Source organism: Patella vulgata, chromosome 4 (assembly GCF_932274485.2).
Source record: "Patella vulgata chromosome 4, xgPatVulg1.2, whole genome shotgun sequence".
NCBI lineage: Eukaryota > Metazoa > Mollusca > Gastropoda > Patellidae > Patella > Patella vulgata.
This window is the reverse complement of record NC_065882.2, coordinates 66,437,661-66,456,119: the sequence shown is the minus strand read 5'-3', so window position 1 is coordinate 66,456,119 and position 18,459 is coordinate 66,437,661. Positions and strand designations below refer to the sequence as shown.

General features: G+C 36.0%; 1 protein-coding gene across 1 annotated transcript; it reads left to right on the top strand.

Annotated features, from left to right (window-relative positions):
- Window positions 1-1,372: 1,372 nt before the first annotated feature.
- On the top strand, window positions 1,373-14,829 carry LOC126817735 (chorion peroxidase). Its single transcript, XM_050544868.2, has 13 exons — window positions 1,373-1,451; window positions 4,460-4,571; window positions 4,848-5,059; window positions 5,840-6,130; window positions 6,403-6,469; window positions 6,771-6,877; window positions 8,204-8,311; window positions 9,411-9,497; window positions 10,267-10,424; window positions 11,796-12,289; window positions 13,629-13,798; window positions 13,944-14,046; window positions 14,548-14,829. Exons 1-13 carry the CDS (start codon window positions 1,412-1,414, stop codon window positions 14,651-14,653), a joined length of 2,055 nt encoding a protein of 684 aa, XP_050400825.1. The 5' UTR covers window positions 1,373-1,411; the 3' UTR covers window positions 14,654-14,829.
- The last annotated feature ends 3,630 nt before the right edge of the window (window positions 14,830-18,459 follow it).

Genomic DNA, 18,459 nt, shown 5'->3' with positions numbered 1-18,459 from the left:
TTATATTAATCTCACCGCTTGTAACTTAAACTTACTCGTTGTATTCTTTCTTTAAAGAAATCAAATGAAATGGTGTTTAACAGCCCACTGTTCTGCTTTGAATGTGTTAAGAATGTATTTTTATGAGATACACTATCCATCAACTGTCGAAAGGTGACGCGACACTTGTCAATTTGTACGTGTATCTCTGAGCATAAATGTAATTTCTCCCGTTTTTTTGCACATTTGGTGCTAGGCTCTAAGGTAGGTAATTCCTTTAGTACATTTCTGATAATATAAATATATACACACATTTGGTGCTAGGCTCTAAGGTAGGTAATTCCTTTAGTACATTTCTGATAATATAAATATATATATATATATATTATCAGAAATATATATATATATATAATCAATTAATATAAACTATCCATAAAACACATATATATGGGACAAAATCATTTTTTTTTTTTTGGGGGGGGGGGGAGCTGTAAATGATTGATTCGCATAAAAAAATGTGTTCTGATAATGTGTTTCTTAAGACGTTGGCTCGCTAACCTGCGTGTTTGCCGAGAATGTTCATTCGACGTAGTCCCCCGTTGTGAGTGGTGCTGGACGCAGGGCCTGGCAGGGGATAACGTATAGTCGTTTGGGTGTGACGAAAAATCATCGAGGTCCCGTATACACGCTGGCGGGCAGGCAAAAGAACCACAGACAGTTGGAATTCGACATAAGAATAGGCTGTATCGTACTGCTGTCTTTTAGCAAAATACCCCTCATAGCACACTGCATAGCGTATGACCTTCTTCATTATCCCAATCGTTAAGACGCTAAACCCCATTATATTTCATTTCAAGTTCAAATTCAGACCATCGCACATTATAAATTATTTGTCGACCACTGTCAGATTTCTTTGTCGGACAAACCACTGCTCACACACCACGCGAAAAAATTACCTTGGAGAAAAGGCAAAAAAAAAAACAACCATACAAAAATTATCAAGGGTACAGGCACTCAGACAGGGGTCATTGGTTTTCTACCGCCGATAATCCATCACAAAAGATGAACCCGAGATACATTTGACTGATTGATTACCAGTGGGAGGAAACCGGAGGACCCGGAGAAACCCCACGAGGTTGGAAAGGCGACCCTACGTCTTATCACGTACAACCGGGAAATCGAAACCACTAAAAAAAACAATAGAAAGGAACGAGGATTTGAGAATGGTTCTGGACGTCATTGTCTATTCAGCTGACATGTAGCAATTATCTTTTGAGGTATGTGTGTGTGTATGTGTGTCTTGACTTGTACTTCGGAGGAACGGCTACATAATAATACAGTGACAATATGATCAAATCTTACATTATCTTTTTCATTCCAGTTTGTAGAGATGACGTCTGCAAGATGCTTTATTCTTGCAGCTTGTGCGGTGATGCTTGGTTCAGTCGTGCAAGCTCGGCATAAGAATAGAGGTACGGGATTTTTTTCTTTTATCCCTGGGGTGGGGGGGGTATGATATTTACTGCTTATACAGTGTCATTTGTTTTTGCAATTGGTACCCTGACTTTCTCAGTTCCTACGCAAAATTTATGAGAATTTGCCATGGCAGCATGCATCTTATATTGCGTTTACAGGTATATATGTTAATTCGAACTAAAAGAAAAATGTTATTTTCGAGGTTTGGAAAACTTTATTGGTAAAATATATTCTATTTCTTTGTAAAATATATTCTATTTCTTTAAAATATATTCTATTTCTTTTTAAAATATATTCTATTTCTTTTTAAAATATATTCTATTTCTTTTTAAAATATATTCTATTTCTTTGTAAAATATATTATATTTCTTTGTAAAATATATTATATTTCTTTGTAAAATATATTATATTTCTTTGTAAAATATATTATATGAGCTATTTACGGTAAATGCAACATAACCCTTATTTGATTTAAAAAGGGAAACGAGAGGTTTGTTTCAAAATTGCTCCAATGAAGATAAAGACTGGCAGTTGATTTACCGAGTGATTATGTTGATGTTTAAAGCTGAACTCCGGTTACAAAAATACCGAAATAATTAAACAAAAAAAAGTTAATGCCCCCAAGAGGCCATACTTGTTTCCAATTTGTGAAATAAATATGGCGGACATGGAGGCTTATGACCTGGAAAGGTTAGCCGATCTCACTTCCAGTTTGTTTCTTGTCAGCTAGCTGTACATATCCGGCCTTTTTCTCTACACACGCTTCACCGATTGCTCTATTGTTTCCCAACAGTATACCAAATTATTGAAGATTGCGAAATGTCTGATCAGGTTGTAAATAATTATATGAACTGCGTCTACTACTATATAGCCTAAGCTTTACTCTAAAACAAAAGATGCAAACAGATGGCTTACCCCAACCTGAAATTTACAACCATGAAGAAGACAATAGTTTGTGCAGGTGAGTAAATTATATGAACTGCGTCTACTACTATATAGCCTGAGCTTTACACAGCTGCACAAATCACCTGCACAAACTATTGTCTTCTTCAGGTTGGGGTAAACCATCTTTTTGCATCTTTTGTTTTAGGTAAAGCTTTTAGGCTATATAGTAGTAGACACAGTTCATATAATTATTTACAGGCTTACCTGATCAGACATTTTGCAATCTTCAATAATTTGGTATACTGTTGGGAAACAATAGAGCAATCAGTAAAGCGTGTGTGGAGAATAAGGCCGGGTGTGTACAGCTAGCTGACAAGAAACAAACTGGAAGTGAGATCGGCTAACCTTTCCAGGTCATAAGCCTCCATGTCCGCCATATTTATTTCACAAATTAGAAACAAGTATGGCGGCTTGGAGGCGTTAACTTTTTTTTTTATTTAATTATTTCAGTATTTTTGTAACCGGAGTTCAGCTTTAATCATAAGAATGAATCGAAATGAAATGAAATGGGGTTTAAGGTCCTACTGTTCTACTCCGACTGGGCTAATGAAAACTCCCGTCTTCATTAGCCCAGTATAGGAGCAGAACAGTAGGACGTTAAACCCCATTTCATTTCTAATAAAAACGGGGTTATATTTGAATGAATTGACAAGTGTGTCGCTAAACCCAATGGGTGCACAATTGAATACCCCAATATTCATTAGGCCCGTACGCCTATTGTTTATATGTCATCTATCTATCTAACTATATATATATGTGACTGTCGTTTGTCTGTCTGTCTTTCTGTCTGTCTGTCTGTTCGGGGTTGGCGGCTACACTAGTTCTGCCCCGAGTCTGAAATTTGGGGTATAGGAGTAGCTCGGACAGGGGAGTAACATAGGCCAGGTGGCGTTAGTCTACCACTTCCGGTTTCGGAGTTATGACCCCCGAGCGAAGCCGGGTATCCTGCTAGTACATAATATTATAATTTCGACAGTTATTCACATGGCAAGTCCATAATCAACTCTCTACACCATCAGATGGTTTAGATATTGAATGGATAAGAACACTCGTTGCATTTAAAATATAACTCTAAAATGGGTAATCGAGACTTGTTATTGTAGTAACGGTACTTGACAATCGAGACTATCTTGCTAAAACTTTAAATACTGATAACTTCATCCAGAATAAAGCCTACACTCAACACTCGCGAGATTTAACGATTGTCAAGTACGATAATAAACATGTACACTACTTCTGGTGAAAAATTCAAACACTGATAACTCTGATTTGAGAGAAATTTTCGATGTATTCATTTTTCATTGTCTATTTTTGAGCTATACTCTTCAAAACAAAAGCAGGGGATATTCAGAAACAATACAAAACTGCGGAAATGCCGCTGCCAACCCACCCAACGTGGAATCGTTGTACCAATTTTTTTCTGACCGATGCCCTTTGGGTTCCCCTACCTAATAGTCGACCAATATGTTTCGCGATTTATAAAACATGTGTCTTCTTTTTTTTCTACAAAATAACAAAAACAATAGTCACAAAGTCGCCGCATCCCGTCGGGGCCCGGCCCCGAGGCATTTGCCTCAGTTGCCCTCGCCATGATCCGCCACTGAGCCTCCCGGTCTGTATACGTACGGAATCCAAATGTTACAGCTCAGATCTGTTTTGGTCTTAGCTTAACTGATCCCTCATTTTTTTTTTTTTTTAAAATGATAAAACAAGAGCTGAACCAATAACCTGTTTACTGGATAGGCGGTTATTTAGAAAACTAACGTCAATCTTATATTTCATGTTGGGTACTTGTAAGACTTGCATCATATTTGTGTTAAACTTATGATTGAACGGCTCCAGTTGATTTCTGGAGACGACGATGTTGATACACTCGGTGCATCTAGATTCCAGTGGATCGAAGAATCTGAGAATTTGAGTCTCTTCATTTTTGAACGAATTATGTGAACGAACTTTTCAGTGTGGGTTGTAGCCGCAATCTCCAAAAGGGTAGGAGCGTTACATCACATCTTTTGGAATTAGTAACTTTGTTATTGCTAAACACTTTTTTTTATTGAAGACAATGATTACGTCATGTCACTCACCATGTACCAAGCTCAATTGTCAGCCATGAAGAGGGATTATAAACAGAGAGAGACTACAGTAGAAATATCAACTATAGGTCCAAGGAGGTAATATCTCATTGATTTATTTTTTCCCCTCTGATTTTTGGGTCAGGAACTAGTCCGCAAGAGCTATATCAATCATGTTGTTGCTATTCTTATTATTCTTGGGGGCGACGCTCTTCAGAATACAGAAGTTGTTGTAATTAATTACTTTTACAAAATACAAAACTGATGTTACTAATTATATTATCACGAATTGCAAAATAAAGTGACATGTATCTAACGACTATTGATTTGTATCCTAATGGAATAATTTACTTCTCTAAAAACCAATCTTTATAGTTTCAACCAATTCTTTGGTTTTGGTGGGTTTGCTGGTGATGCTGCAGATGCCGATTTTGATGGTGGTGCTGATACTGATTTTGATTCTCCTTGCCCAGACTCCGATCGACTTTACAGAAATATTACTGGTTATTGTAATAATATAAGACGACCAACACAGGGTAAATCATTTGAAAGATATAAACGATATGTTTATCCTCAATATCAAGATGGTAAGTAATCAACTCAGTCATGCATCAATTAAAGAACATTGTTGGGCTGGAGTTTTTTTTAATGTAGTATACCCTACGTGGCTTCTAAAGATGACAGAAGTTCAAACTGTATTGTTTAGCAGGGAATAATAGGTCTAAAGATTGTACTATATTTTTGTAACTTTTTGGTATCTACTGCATTAAATAATTCGGTTTTCGAATCGAGTAACATTTGTATAACCCGAAGTCAACAGGTTCGTCATGAACCGTTGAAAACAATCAAATGACGAGATAATAGTACCTTTAGAAAGGGGTGGGGGTGGGGGGTTCTTGTACTAAATAAAATGAAATGAAATGGGGTTTAACGTCCTACTGGTCTGCTCCTGACCGGGCTAATGAAGACGGGCATACGCCATGCAGTGTGCTATGAAAGGGGTTTTGCCCGGCCAGCGGCACTACGGCCTACTTTCATATCGAATTCCAATTCTCAAGGGATCTTTTACGTGCATGCCAATATGTACACGGGACCTGGTTATTGGTCCCATCTGAACGACGTTGTCCCTTGCCAGACTATCTATTCTGTACCACTGACAAGGGGTAACCGTGCCGGAAAATCTGGATGAACTTTCTCGGTCCAATGTTCATGCACTAATAAACTGAAAACCATGTGAACTAATTGCAGCCGAACTTGCGGACGTTAAACGAACGAAAGGAAAAATAACAATGACATGGACGTTTTATGTCGACCTGTTTTAAATTGAAACAAATTTTCAAACATTAATTAAACTGTTTCGTCTTTAGGTATCTGCTTACCGAGGATTAGATCAACACAAGGTTTCGGATTTCCATATGATATTCATTTTCCTAAAGGAGGTTACAAACGTAAAGAATCTTTGGGCAGTGGTAAAAGATTCTTTGATTATTGGTGGGATTGGTACAAAACTCTGCTTGATAAACCCTTATTACCAAGTGCAAGAACTGTTAGTGTTGTTGTACATCCAGCTAAGAACGTGAATTCGAGGAGTACAGTGATGCTTATGCAGTGGGGACAATTCTTAGACCATGATTTAACAGCCGCTGCTATAGAACAACGTAAGTTTTTTTCCCGATTTCTATAGTGTTTATTCTACTCATGATTACGGAGTTCGTATAGTTAGAGAGGTGGGCGTCGTTTCAGAATGGCATATGGTGCTGTATTTCATTTATCACACTTACCCTCTGAGCATTTCTCAAAAAGATGTACATGTATGCATGTACAATTTTTATATTTTGCACATGTATTTTTGTGGAGATGGAGTTTGACATATTCCCAGTAGTTTCTCTTGCCAAAGTTTACTAAAAAAAATACACAAATTCTATTACAGCTGATACACAAACTCCGTGTTGTGAGGACATACAGGAAAATGGACTCCATCCAGACGTTTCAAGTTGGTAAGATATTGTCTATCATATTATCTACCACTTTTACATTAATTAATCATAGCTGTACAGTTTTATCTGAACTACACAAACTGGACACAGTTTTAGTATCTTGTGAAAACCTATTATACATATGGATCAACATGTAAATACAAATCAAGCAACTTCATAGAATTTTGAGTTGACAAAATACGAAACCAGAATCGAGTTCTTTCATGCGCCCACATTATTAATGCTTGTCGTTTCCTGTACAACTGAAATAAAAAAAAATCAAGATAATAAGGCGAACGTTAACTCTCTCTATTGTTTACAGCTCTGGTCAATGTTTCCCGATACCGATTGTTCAGATTCCTCCAGACAGGTTCTTTAAAAGGAATTGTATAGAATTTCTTCGTTCCCGATCTGTTGAAGAGAAAATAGGTTTGAATGATTATTTTATGGTAATGGCTATTCATTCATTCGGGGAATGTCCTTCAAGGCTATAGCCGTCAACTGGGCTTCTATCACAGGATCGTCAGTTCGGAAACATGGACATACTAATGTTGTGAAGGACCGTCCAAGTTCCAGACAACACACAGTTGTAATGCGAAAATAGGGCGCTGCTTCGCCTAATAGGACGCCAGCCCTTGCAAGGAGTTGCCGTCTCAAGCCTCCGTATATATATCTGTTGAGAAACCGCTCGAAGTATACATGCCTTGCTTCCATAAGAACCTGCAAAGTTCCGTCTTCGTCAGTCCAGTCAGTGCAGAAATGTAGAACGTTAATCTCCGTTTCCTGTCATCAAAGGTTGCTCATGCCTATCTGCGAATTCGTCTGACATGACGTTTAGCAATACGGCACAGGAGTCAATAACGCACTCGCCACAAGGCCTGATTACCTTAAAAACAATGCTGAGAAGACATTGCCATGGCAAGCCCGGGGTCCGGATCTGAATCCCTAGAAACACATATTGCGATGTCATTAGCCTGGGAATACTAGCCATTGACCCCCTTTTACAGAATTTAAAAGAACTGGAAGCAGCATTGTAAAGAGAGAATCACCTGGACGTGGCTCCATACTTTCTTTATTGAAATGAAATGAAATAGGGTTTACCGTCCAACTATTCGTTCCCGACTGGGCTAATGAAGACGGACATACGCCATACAGTATGCTATGGGGGGAATTTTGCCCGGACAGCGGTGCTATATATGACCTGCTCTTATATCGAATTCCAACTGTCAAGGGATCTTTTACGGGACTTTTTTTCGCCCCATCCGAACGACTAGACAGCTGTCCTTATCAGGCCCTCCATCCTGCACCACTGACAAGAGGAAACCACGCTGGCAAATCCCGATGTACTTTCACGGCCAACACCGGGAGCTAACCCGCGACCTCCTGGCTTGCCACCGTGACTCTCTTCTTCATTAAAACATCGGCTAATAGCAAAAGTTGATTTGCAAATAGTCTTTGTATCGATTAAATTCATATATACTACCGCGAGTTGTTGTCAATTGCTAACCAGCCGCTCGTTATTATGCATTGGGGTGGGGTTATCTGTAGAGTAGGCTTATTAAAACAAGATGAATCCCACTGTAACCACATGTCCAACAATAACAGATTTTAGGAAAATGAATAATTTCATTTAATTTTGATCAGGAACTATTAAGCAATCCCAAGTTATACAATTGTCCCTTAAGCATGAACTGTGATCAGTGCCGTATGGCCGTATGTAGTTGTATGTAGTTTGGTTTTCTTAACATATTTTAGACGAAGAAAATCCAAGAGAACAACAGAATCTGTTAACAGCTTTTGTTGATGGTTCAAGTGTATATGGTAGTGATGAAGAGACAGAGGAAAGATTAAGGGGTGAAGATGGTGAGAAGCTTAAGTTAATACTTTTATCTTTATTTCTGAGTTCCCATCGACTGCGTTCACGTTGGAATTATTATCGAATCCAATTTATATACTCTTCACAAAAAGTAGGGGATATTCACAAACAATACAAAACTGCGGAAATGCAATACTGTTTTTATTAGAGGTAACCAGTGTATGTTAATAACAGGCCAATTGCCTACACATGAGCATAAACAGTTCATATGGGCTTTTTTGATTTTTGTCTTAATAGTGAGTAATTGCTCCACCAATCCTCAGACATTCAGCAATTCGTCGTGGCATGCTCCTAATCAACCGTCCAATCTGACCCACACCTCTTGCAGTGCCACGGCCACTTCTTGCAGGGTTGCCGGTTGACGTTGACGTCGACGAACACGTCTCCCGATCAAATTAAACGTAACACACTAAAGCAAAGATACGCTAAACAGTAAAAAATCTTATGCAAGAATCGATAGGACAGCAAACATGGTTAGGATAAACCAGCAAGCGGCAGTTTTCATCAACCCTTCCTTGAAGTGTCAAATTTGACAATGAACCCCTCCCACGTGTATGGCGTTATTGCGTGTCGCACATGCAGCTCAGTGGTTCTGTTGGGGCGATAAGTTATTCATCTGTGAACATACACTCAAAGCATGTCAAGTGTCCATGACTATTTGTCATATCACAACCTGCATAGGTATTTTCATTTCAATATCCCCTATTTTTTTTTTGAAGAGTGACAGTTTGGGAATTTGTTTCGGGTAGAAAAGAGGCAAACAAAGATTTACTTTCACTGTTATTTCGTAACAGCGGTAATAGACGTACAAAGTGCAATGTGGTAAAGTAATTAAACATCTCGCAAAAGAAATAACTAACCAAATCAAATTGTTTTCGAATTAAATAAAGATAAAAATTTATCGTATACAAAGGAATTGTATCCTTCTTCGAGACCAGCCCTGTAGTCGTTCCTTAAAAAAATGCCTGTATTCGTTAAAAATGTTATTTAGAAAATGTCAAATGATAGAAATATTATTGTCGTTACTCCATTCAAGTTGTATCATGAAAGTTGGTATGCCTCTTCAGGAAATGTACACAATTTCAGGAAGAATGAAAGTATCTGATAATAATTTACTACCAAAAGGAAATAGCAAAGACTGCATCGAGGAAGATAATTTCTGTTTTGCTGCAGGTAGTTACACATATTTCTCTGCATTTTTTTTTAAATTTCATAAGATATTGTATTTAATTTTCATAAAATATTATATTTTCCATAAAATATATATATATATTTTTTTAAATATTTAATTTCTTTTTTAAATATTGTATTTTTTTTAAATATTGTATTTTTTTTAAATATTGTATTTTTTTTAAATATTGTATTTTTTATCAAATATTTTATTTTTGTATCAAATATTTTATTTTGTATCAAATATTTTATTTTGTATCAAATATTTTATTTTGTATCAAATATATTATGTTAAATTTTGTCAAAATATTATATTAATTTTTGTCAAAATATTATATTAAATTTTGTCAAAATATCATATTAAATTTTGTCAAAATATCATATTAAATTTGGTCAAAATATTAAATTTGGTCAAAATATTACATTTGGTCAAAATATTACATTAAATTTGGTCAAAATATAACATTAAATTTGGTCAAAATATTACATTAATTTTTTTTAGGAAAAACTATATTAATTCTTTTATGAAAACTATATTGCTTTTTCTAGGCAAAAAAATATTAATTTTTTTTTAAACTTTTCAAAAGTAATATATTATGTAATTATATAAAAATAAAATATATTAAATTTTAGGAATTCAATATCTGTTTTGGGTAGTTCAGAATTTTATTATCTTAAGTTTGAAACTGTGTTATGTGGGAGTCGATTACTTTTTCGAGATTGGTCGTGTTATATTATTCTATGCGTTATTCTTGTCTTGTACTATTTTAAGGGGATGATCGAGTGCATGTGTTCCCTGGTTTGACTGCTTTACATACAACATTTGTAAGGTTACATAATACTATTGTACAAAAATTGGATGACAATACGGATTGGGATGATGAGCGACTATATCAAGAAACTAGAAAAATCGTTGGCGCTATTTTACAGGTACCCATACATTACAGCAGGTTTATTTGTATTTATATGAAAATCAATAAACGGGGGTTTGTCACAGTCCTGTTTTCTTTTTTAAAAATCTAATTCGAACTCTTTCTTTAAAAGTTATGTCTATAGCTATGTCGTGTATCGCGTTTACAGTATATAAATTTAAATGTGTTCTTTCTAATGAGTTTTTCCATCGCATTTTGGGATACGATTGAATCCAGACCTTATTATAAGTCTTCAATTCAGCATGGATTAAAGATACATTATTCAAGAGCTAATTTTGGCCATTGCATGTCTTTCTTTAGACCTTAAATTTTATATAAATTATTAATTAGACATTTATTAAACATACATTATGCGAGAGCTAAATCTGCCTATTGCAGCTCTTTCGTTAGGTCTTAAATATTATCTAAATTATTAATTAGACATTAATTAACTTATAAAGATCATAATCAACTCTCGATGCCATCGTTAGCCTCCGATATTTAGTGGATTTGAATACGTTTTGTGATGGATGATTTAACGTTAAAATGGATAACTGAGACTTTCTTTATTATCGTACCAACGGTAGTAATGACGATCAAGGCTAGCCTAAAATTGAATCTCTTTATTATGTCGGTTCCGAGTGAAGTAATTTGACTGACATTTTCAGCATATTCTCTTTTCATTATCTATTTTTTAACTATTATAGTGAGAACTGTCAGCTCTTTGTGTAATCTTACCTAATGTCCCTTTAACATGACAAGACCGTAATCAACGCGAGATTTTAACTAGTTTAGAATGATTTGGCCATTTAATGATTTAATTTAAAATTGGGAAAGCGATCCTAAACCTCAAATATACCAGTACTGTGGTTACGATAAAACACAATCAATACATACATCTTGTCAGAACTAAAGACAGCGATAAGTGGCTCAGAATAAAGTAATTTGAATGAAATTTTCAATATATACATTTTGCATCATCTATTTTTGAACTATTATAGCAAGAACGTCCAGCTCTTTAACTAAATTTTACATAATGTATCTTTAAACCGAAAAAAATTAACTATTGTCCGCAATGTTTATAATAACGAAACCGAAAAAGAGTGGGGGCGCCTAACGCTTTAGATTATCAGGTCTGTTATTGTGCCACCTGCCTAACCTTGTGGGTTTTCCGTGGATTACCCCCCCCCCACACACACACACACACACACACACACACACACCCACACACACGCGCCACCCACTGCTAAAGACGTTTGCACACAACTTATTGCATAATTATTGTCCATGTTATTCTCAAAATGACCCGACATGTGTTGAGTAAACGTTCGAGAAAACACTGTTATGTATATTCATTTAGAATCTAAATGACATTTCTTTCTGTTTACAGAGAATTACTTACCTCGAATTCCTGCCAGAAATATTCAATAAAAGAACTTTACGAAAATACAAACTGAAAGACGGAAACTATAAATATAACATCAACATTGATCCCAGTATAGCCAGTGTTTTTGCCACGGCAGCTTTCAGATTTGGTCATTCTTTGATTCCCAATTTCTTAGTCATTGATGGCGAAAAGGTCCTCTCTCGAAAATTGTTCAACAATCCTAAATTTGTATTTGAAAAGCTGAAAGCTTTGGTTAAGAGTGTCTTATCTAATCCAAGTGAAACGGTAGATCGTTTCCTAACAGAAGAAATTACAGATCATTTGTTTGAAGTGGATGATCTGTCTTTTGATTTAGCTTCATTCAATATACAAAGAGGAAGGGATCATGGGTTACCTCCTTATAACGCTTTCAGGAAATTATGCAAGTTGCGTCGAGTTAAGTCATTCTATTCTCGGCAGTTAGGATCAGCAGGGCCTGATATGGCTAAAATATACAGGTACATATTTATTACTTAAGGGGGTGTAGGTGGTATATATGTATATTGATTTGTTATTCTCATAGGAGTGTAGATGATAGGTGTATATGTTATTATTGCAGAACGGTGATGGCTATATTTGTAGATGATATAGTTATATATGTTACTGATCATGAGACGGTTATGATTGTCTTGCACACACCCCGCGCAGTGCTGCTCTTATCTTACTGACAGACAACAGGAGACTAAATTTGTAAAGCTTAACTGTGGGGTGCCCCGGGGATCCATTTTCGGAACAGTATTGTTTGTACTAGCCAAAAAACGTCTGGGCATGTTATAGACACCGTTTTCATATAAACAAGTACTCGTATGCTGATGATAAACAATTAATAGGTGGGTTTGAACAAGATGCCATTTATGACTCACTGAATGAATAACAAGAGCTAAATCTGCCTATTGCAGCTCTTTCTTTGGGCCTGAAATGTTATATAAACTATTAATTACATATTTATTCCCATGCCAAGACCATAATCGACTCTCGGTGCCATCTGATGCTTTCGATTTTCATTAGATTTGAATTCGACCTATACCGTTCAACAGCCATTGATGATTAATTACAAAAATGGATAATCGGGACTTTTATTTTCGTCACAGCGGCAGCAATGACAATCGAGGCTACAATGTTTTTAAAATGAGTATTTCTCGGCTTAGACTGAAGTAATTTGACTTATCTATAGTGAGAACTGTCAGCTCTTTATCTAAGTGGCGTGGTTCCCCTTTGTCAGTGATGCAGAACCGACGTCCCGTGTACACATTGGCGTGCACGTAAAAGATCCCTCATAGCACACTGTATGGGGTATGCCCGTCTTCATTAGCCCAGTTCGGAGCAAAACAGTAGGACGTTAATCCCCATTTCATTTCATTTCTTTATCTAAGTTAAATAACGAAAGAACTGAAGCGATAATTGTTGGAACACAAACTCCCTATTCATAAAGAGTAGATAATAGAGTTATATGTATATTATTATTTGTTATCATTACTGGTTGACATAGATCTATTTGTTATTATTACAGGACTGCAGATGGTGTAGATGTGTTTGTTATTATTACAGGACTGCAGATGATGTAGATGTATTTGTTATTATTACTGGTTGATATAGATCCATTTGTTATTATTACAGCATGATATATATATATATATATATATATATATATATATATATATATATATATATATATATATATATATATGTGTGTGTGTGTGTGTGTGTGTGTGTTATTATTACAGGTTGATAGATGTATTTGTTATTATTACAGGATGATAGTTGCATTTGTTATTATTACATATGTTACTATTACAGGAGTGTAGATGACATTGATGTATTTGCAGGAGGTTTAGCTGAACCACCACTCAGGGGTTCTCAGCTAGGTCCAACCTTCACTTGTATTTTGGCTCAACAATTTAAAGATCTAAAATTTGGCGATAGTTTTTGGCATGAAACCAAGGATCGTAAACGAGGGTTTACATCAGGTGAGATAACAATATGATTTTAATAATAATAATAATAATAATAATGATCAAAACTAACAGGCCTTAAAATTTATATCTATAATCTCGTTTGGTAGCATTGTGTTTTTGTATTAATTATTAATTTCCCGTTTTATATGTTTTGCAGATCAACTTGAATCACTCAAACGAGTAACTCTATCTAAAGTTCTCTGTGACGAAATCGGTTTAGATAGCATACAGAGGAATCCATTCCGTACTGTAACAGATGGGTAAGCTATATAGATTTATACTATAGAATATTCAAATGCTTAAAAGGTAATTTTTATATGTTTTTATACGATCAAGTAAAATTTTGACTACGTGACCGGTGGACAATCACGTAACCTACCCGGATCGCGGAGTCAGAAAGAATACAATATATTTGGCAGATTGTGGAAAGAGAATATAGTGCTCTGACTACCCGGACACAGTTTACTATTTTGTTGACTATTTTATTTTTAATCGGCATGTTTGTATTAGCATTTCTGTCATTTGTTATTGAATATTGGATATAATGTATGTTATAATAAATAAAAAGAGCATAGGACGGCCAACAGACGAACGGGCGAACAGGTTGACGACAATATACATGTACTCCAACATGAAAGTTTGAACTATCGAAACAAATGTAGACAATGATTGCAGCTTCTACCATGATTTTCCAAATTTCAGCTTCACATTTTATCGGACTTATAAATCCTGGTAGCCCATAATTATTGTTATATTTTCAGAAATCCAGAAGTTTCATGCGATAGTCTACCTGATTTAGATCTGAGTCCTTGGTGGGATGATGAAACTAACTACAACAATCATCATGGGAAGCATGGATATTATTAATTCTCTAATATTCAAATTTATTTATGTAATAGCTCAAACGGAATTTAGAATTAATCGAGTCGGTGCAATTAAAGTGTTTTGTGGTTCCAAAAATATGTGGATGCTATGTAGGGAGTAATCTTGATATGGAAAAATATATTTAATTATTTGGTATTCTGTTCTACATTTCTAGAAAATATGACGAATTTCCGACATTTCCTTATTTCAAAGCGTATAGAGATGAAGGGAAGTAACTCTTTTGAGCTCCCATTAAAAATTACCCAAGCCTATATTATCGTGTTAATTTTTTTGTTATCAGATTGCAGTTTTAATGTATCTTATAAAATATAAATTTCTTCCAGTGTATCTTCTGTTGTTATTCATTTTAAAGTCTTAGTGTATGTTGGGATAGTTGATATAAATTTATGACGTTTACATGTATTTCTCGAAGTAAATAACACAAAGAGATTGTATCGGATCCAAACGCTACGAGTAATATGTCTGATAAATTGTTTCAATGGCATTTAGTAATTGAGCTGGAATATACAGGTCACAATTCTATAGAATACAATTACTGCTTTTTACTGAGCGACGTTTCGATTAGACTTCTCTAGTCATTATCAAACAATGATAAAATATGAAAATATAACAAGACACATATACATGTACACAGCAATACTTGGTTAATGCTGACCAACCATATGTGATAGAACTTGCTAAATACGTTCGAAATATAATTTTAATACAGAGATCATTGCGACGATAGATGCGAGTTATCCTTCTATATAACTGACGTAAGTGACGGGTAATAACAGATACACGGGCGAATTTCTGCTCACTAATAATTCCTTCGAAGACCAAAAGTTGTTATGTGAGACTGTGAGAGGATATCTGACAATTCAAGAAGTAATTGAATGCCACTAGATAAGGGACAACGAGAAAAAATAGAAATAGCCCGTATATTCCCTTGTTTTTTTATTCATTTTATACTTTATAAAAACATGGTAATGCACGGACTTTTTCTATTTTTCTCGTTTTCTCTTATCTAGTGAGAGTCGATTATTTTTTTGAATTGTCAGATATCCTCACACAGTCTGATATAACAACTTTTGGTCTTCTAAGCAATTACTAGTGAGTAGAAATTCGCCCGTGAATCTGTTATCACTCGTCACTTCAGTCAGTTATATAGAGAGGGATAACTCGTGTTTTCCTTTTGCGTTCGTCACTTCCCTTTCTTGAACGCTTCATAGCGCATCTATCGTTGCAATGATCTCTGTGTTAAAATTATATTTGGAATGTGTTTAACCAGTTCTATCACATATATGTAATAATGACTGACACCAATATTGTCCTTTAATTACATGTACCCAAAGAAGACCTAACTTAGTTAGGGACCTTTCACGAACTAAGCTTTTGCTTGCTTTGGAGAGTACCCAAGGGTCACCTCACCCGCTGCGTTGAAGATGCCGTATCTCTGGTTGATCAGCATTAACCAAGTATTGTTGTGTACATGTATATATTGTCTTGTTATATTTTCATATTTTATCATTGCTTGATAATGACTAGAGAAGCTCGAAACGTCGCTCAGTAATAATATAGAATTGTGACCTGTATTTATGAGTAATATGTCCATGACAGAATTATGCACCCTTTTTTCGTTCAAAACTGAAAAGACAGTTAACGGTGGTGGGTGTTTGCCTCAAAATTTGGACATCATTCAAACTATCGCATGGGCACATGTACTAAAAACATTGGTCTATCGAGTGTGCTTTAGCTACCGAATGGAGTCCTTCATTTCTACTAGCAAACTCGTTTTTCTCCTACGTGGCTTCTTGGATATTACTTTTACAATATAATGACATAAAAAAAAACATCAGCGCTTTCTCGAACAGTGTCCATTAACTAGTCAAATTATAGCGATTTTCCGTATCACGGAATGCAGGACAATTTAAAGCTTTTCAAAGCCTTTACGTTACTTTTCAACTACGTTTTCTGTACAATTTTGTCTTGGAATTGATGATATTTAATAATAAAGAAATGAGTACCATTAATTTTGAGAAAAGGTGCAATAGTTACCGCATAATTACCGCTGTCTATTAAATGCTCTTTTAAAATAAATTTAAAAGGTAAATTATATAAAGTCCTTTTACCGATAATGATATTCAAAATACTTCTACTGACTTAACTCAAATAGAAAAAGTCACATGTAATGTCTCAGCGGAATATTAAAATGTTCACCATACCAAAAACTTAGATTAATATTTTGTAATTGTTCTCAGGACCGAATAAAATGAGTTGGAGTACTGACTGGGCGTAATGTTCGTGTGCATTTGGCGGATAATATCAAATGCAGTATAGCGGAGAAGTTGTGAATGGGGAGGAGGAGCGGGAGGGAGTCGGTCCCAATTTATAGGGCGCCATCCACAATCCTATCCCACAATTAATGTCAACAAAAGGCGTAATAAAATGTATAAAATTAATAACACTGAGCGCCCCGGTAGACCATGATGAGATGTTCGCCGATCGTTATCTCGCTGGAAAGCAGTTTTATTCAAGTTAACAAAAAGTTCATATTATGAATTGCTTATTAGGGGCGTTTACAATATGTCTCATAGGGAGGGCGGGCGCCCCCCCCCCCCTCGACACCACACCCCCTTAAATACGCACATGCCCAAACGTCAATAAAGCTCTACCAAGCAGCAGATTTTGTGAAATGAACTAAAAATGGGGTTTAACGTCTTAAATTACTTTTCGTACGTGACGTAGAGTCGGTGGCCCCGGAAGGTGCCTTTTCGGGTTGTGGAGCCAGGGGTGTTGTTTTCTCACTCCGGAAACCCCCCTTCGAATTATTTGCGAAATTCGGGTGCTTAAACGATGAAATATGGCATCTTCTGCTCCGGTTACCATTTAAACCCCCATTCGATCAGAATGCAACTTAGAATACTAGATACTAATTTGGTGCACTTTAACTATTCCGAACAAAAGTCTCAAATCCAGTTTCATATAAAAGAGGGAGCCACGGTGGCTCAGTGGGTAGGACGTTGGCTCGGTAGACTCTAGGAAGTCCTGTGTTCGCTCCCTGCACTGGCCGATAAAGTTCATCGGGATTTTCCTGCGTGGTTCCCACTTGTCAGTGGTGTAGGGCAGAGGGCCTGCCAGGGGACAACGAATAATCTTCGGTGAGACGAAAAACCGAGGCCCCGTTATACACATTGGCGTGCACGTAAAAATAAAACCCTTGGCAGTTGGGATTCTAAAAAACGTAGCCAATACGGGCAAAATATCCCTCATAGCACACTGCATACATGGCGTATTATCAATTATCCCAGTTGGAGCAAAACAGTAGGACGTTAAACCCTTTCATTTCGTCTAAAAGAGTTATCCGTTGAACATCACAGACCCGAAGGCTTATAAGGATATACTGTTGAAATAGTTTTTAAAGAACAGTCGGCAAAAATGTAAGGGCAGTGGGGCAATTTCCCTGTGAGACAACTGCGGATTTCGAGATACTTGTATAAACCGTTTCCAATTTGGTATAGGGGAGTAACTGTAGTGTTGACAAGGGAGGTGTATATCTATCTAGTCGTTGAGATGAAAAGCCGAGGTTCAACCGTGTACATAAGAAAACCCCGGAAAATTCGAAAAAATGTAGACAGATTTCGAACCGCTGCTATCCGAAGAAAAAACATTTCTCTCGTTATACCACCTGCATGGCGAATGCTGTCTTAATTAGCCCAGTTGCACATGGTATAAGGACCTTTAACCCCGTTTCACTTCATTTGCTATATAGTTTAAAGTTACAATTTCATATTTTTATATTTTTAAAA

What these genes read in the sequence shown, in the direction of transcription:
- LOC126817735 (XM_050544868.2), top strand. Translation starts at nt 1,412, where the DNA reads ATGCTTGGTTCAGTCGTGCAAGCTCGGCATAAGAATAGAG. An exon ending in TCAACTATAGGTCCAAGGAG is followed by an intron (nt 4,572 to 4,847) that starts GTAATATCTCAT and finishes CAATCTTTATAG; the next exon opens with TTTCAACCAATTCTTTGGTT. An exon ending in TAAACGAGGGTTTACATCAG is followed by an intron (nt 13,799 to 13,943) that starts GTGAGATAACAA and finishes TATGTTTTGCAG; the next exon opens with ATCAACTTGAATCACTCAAA.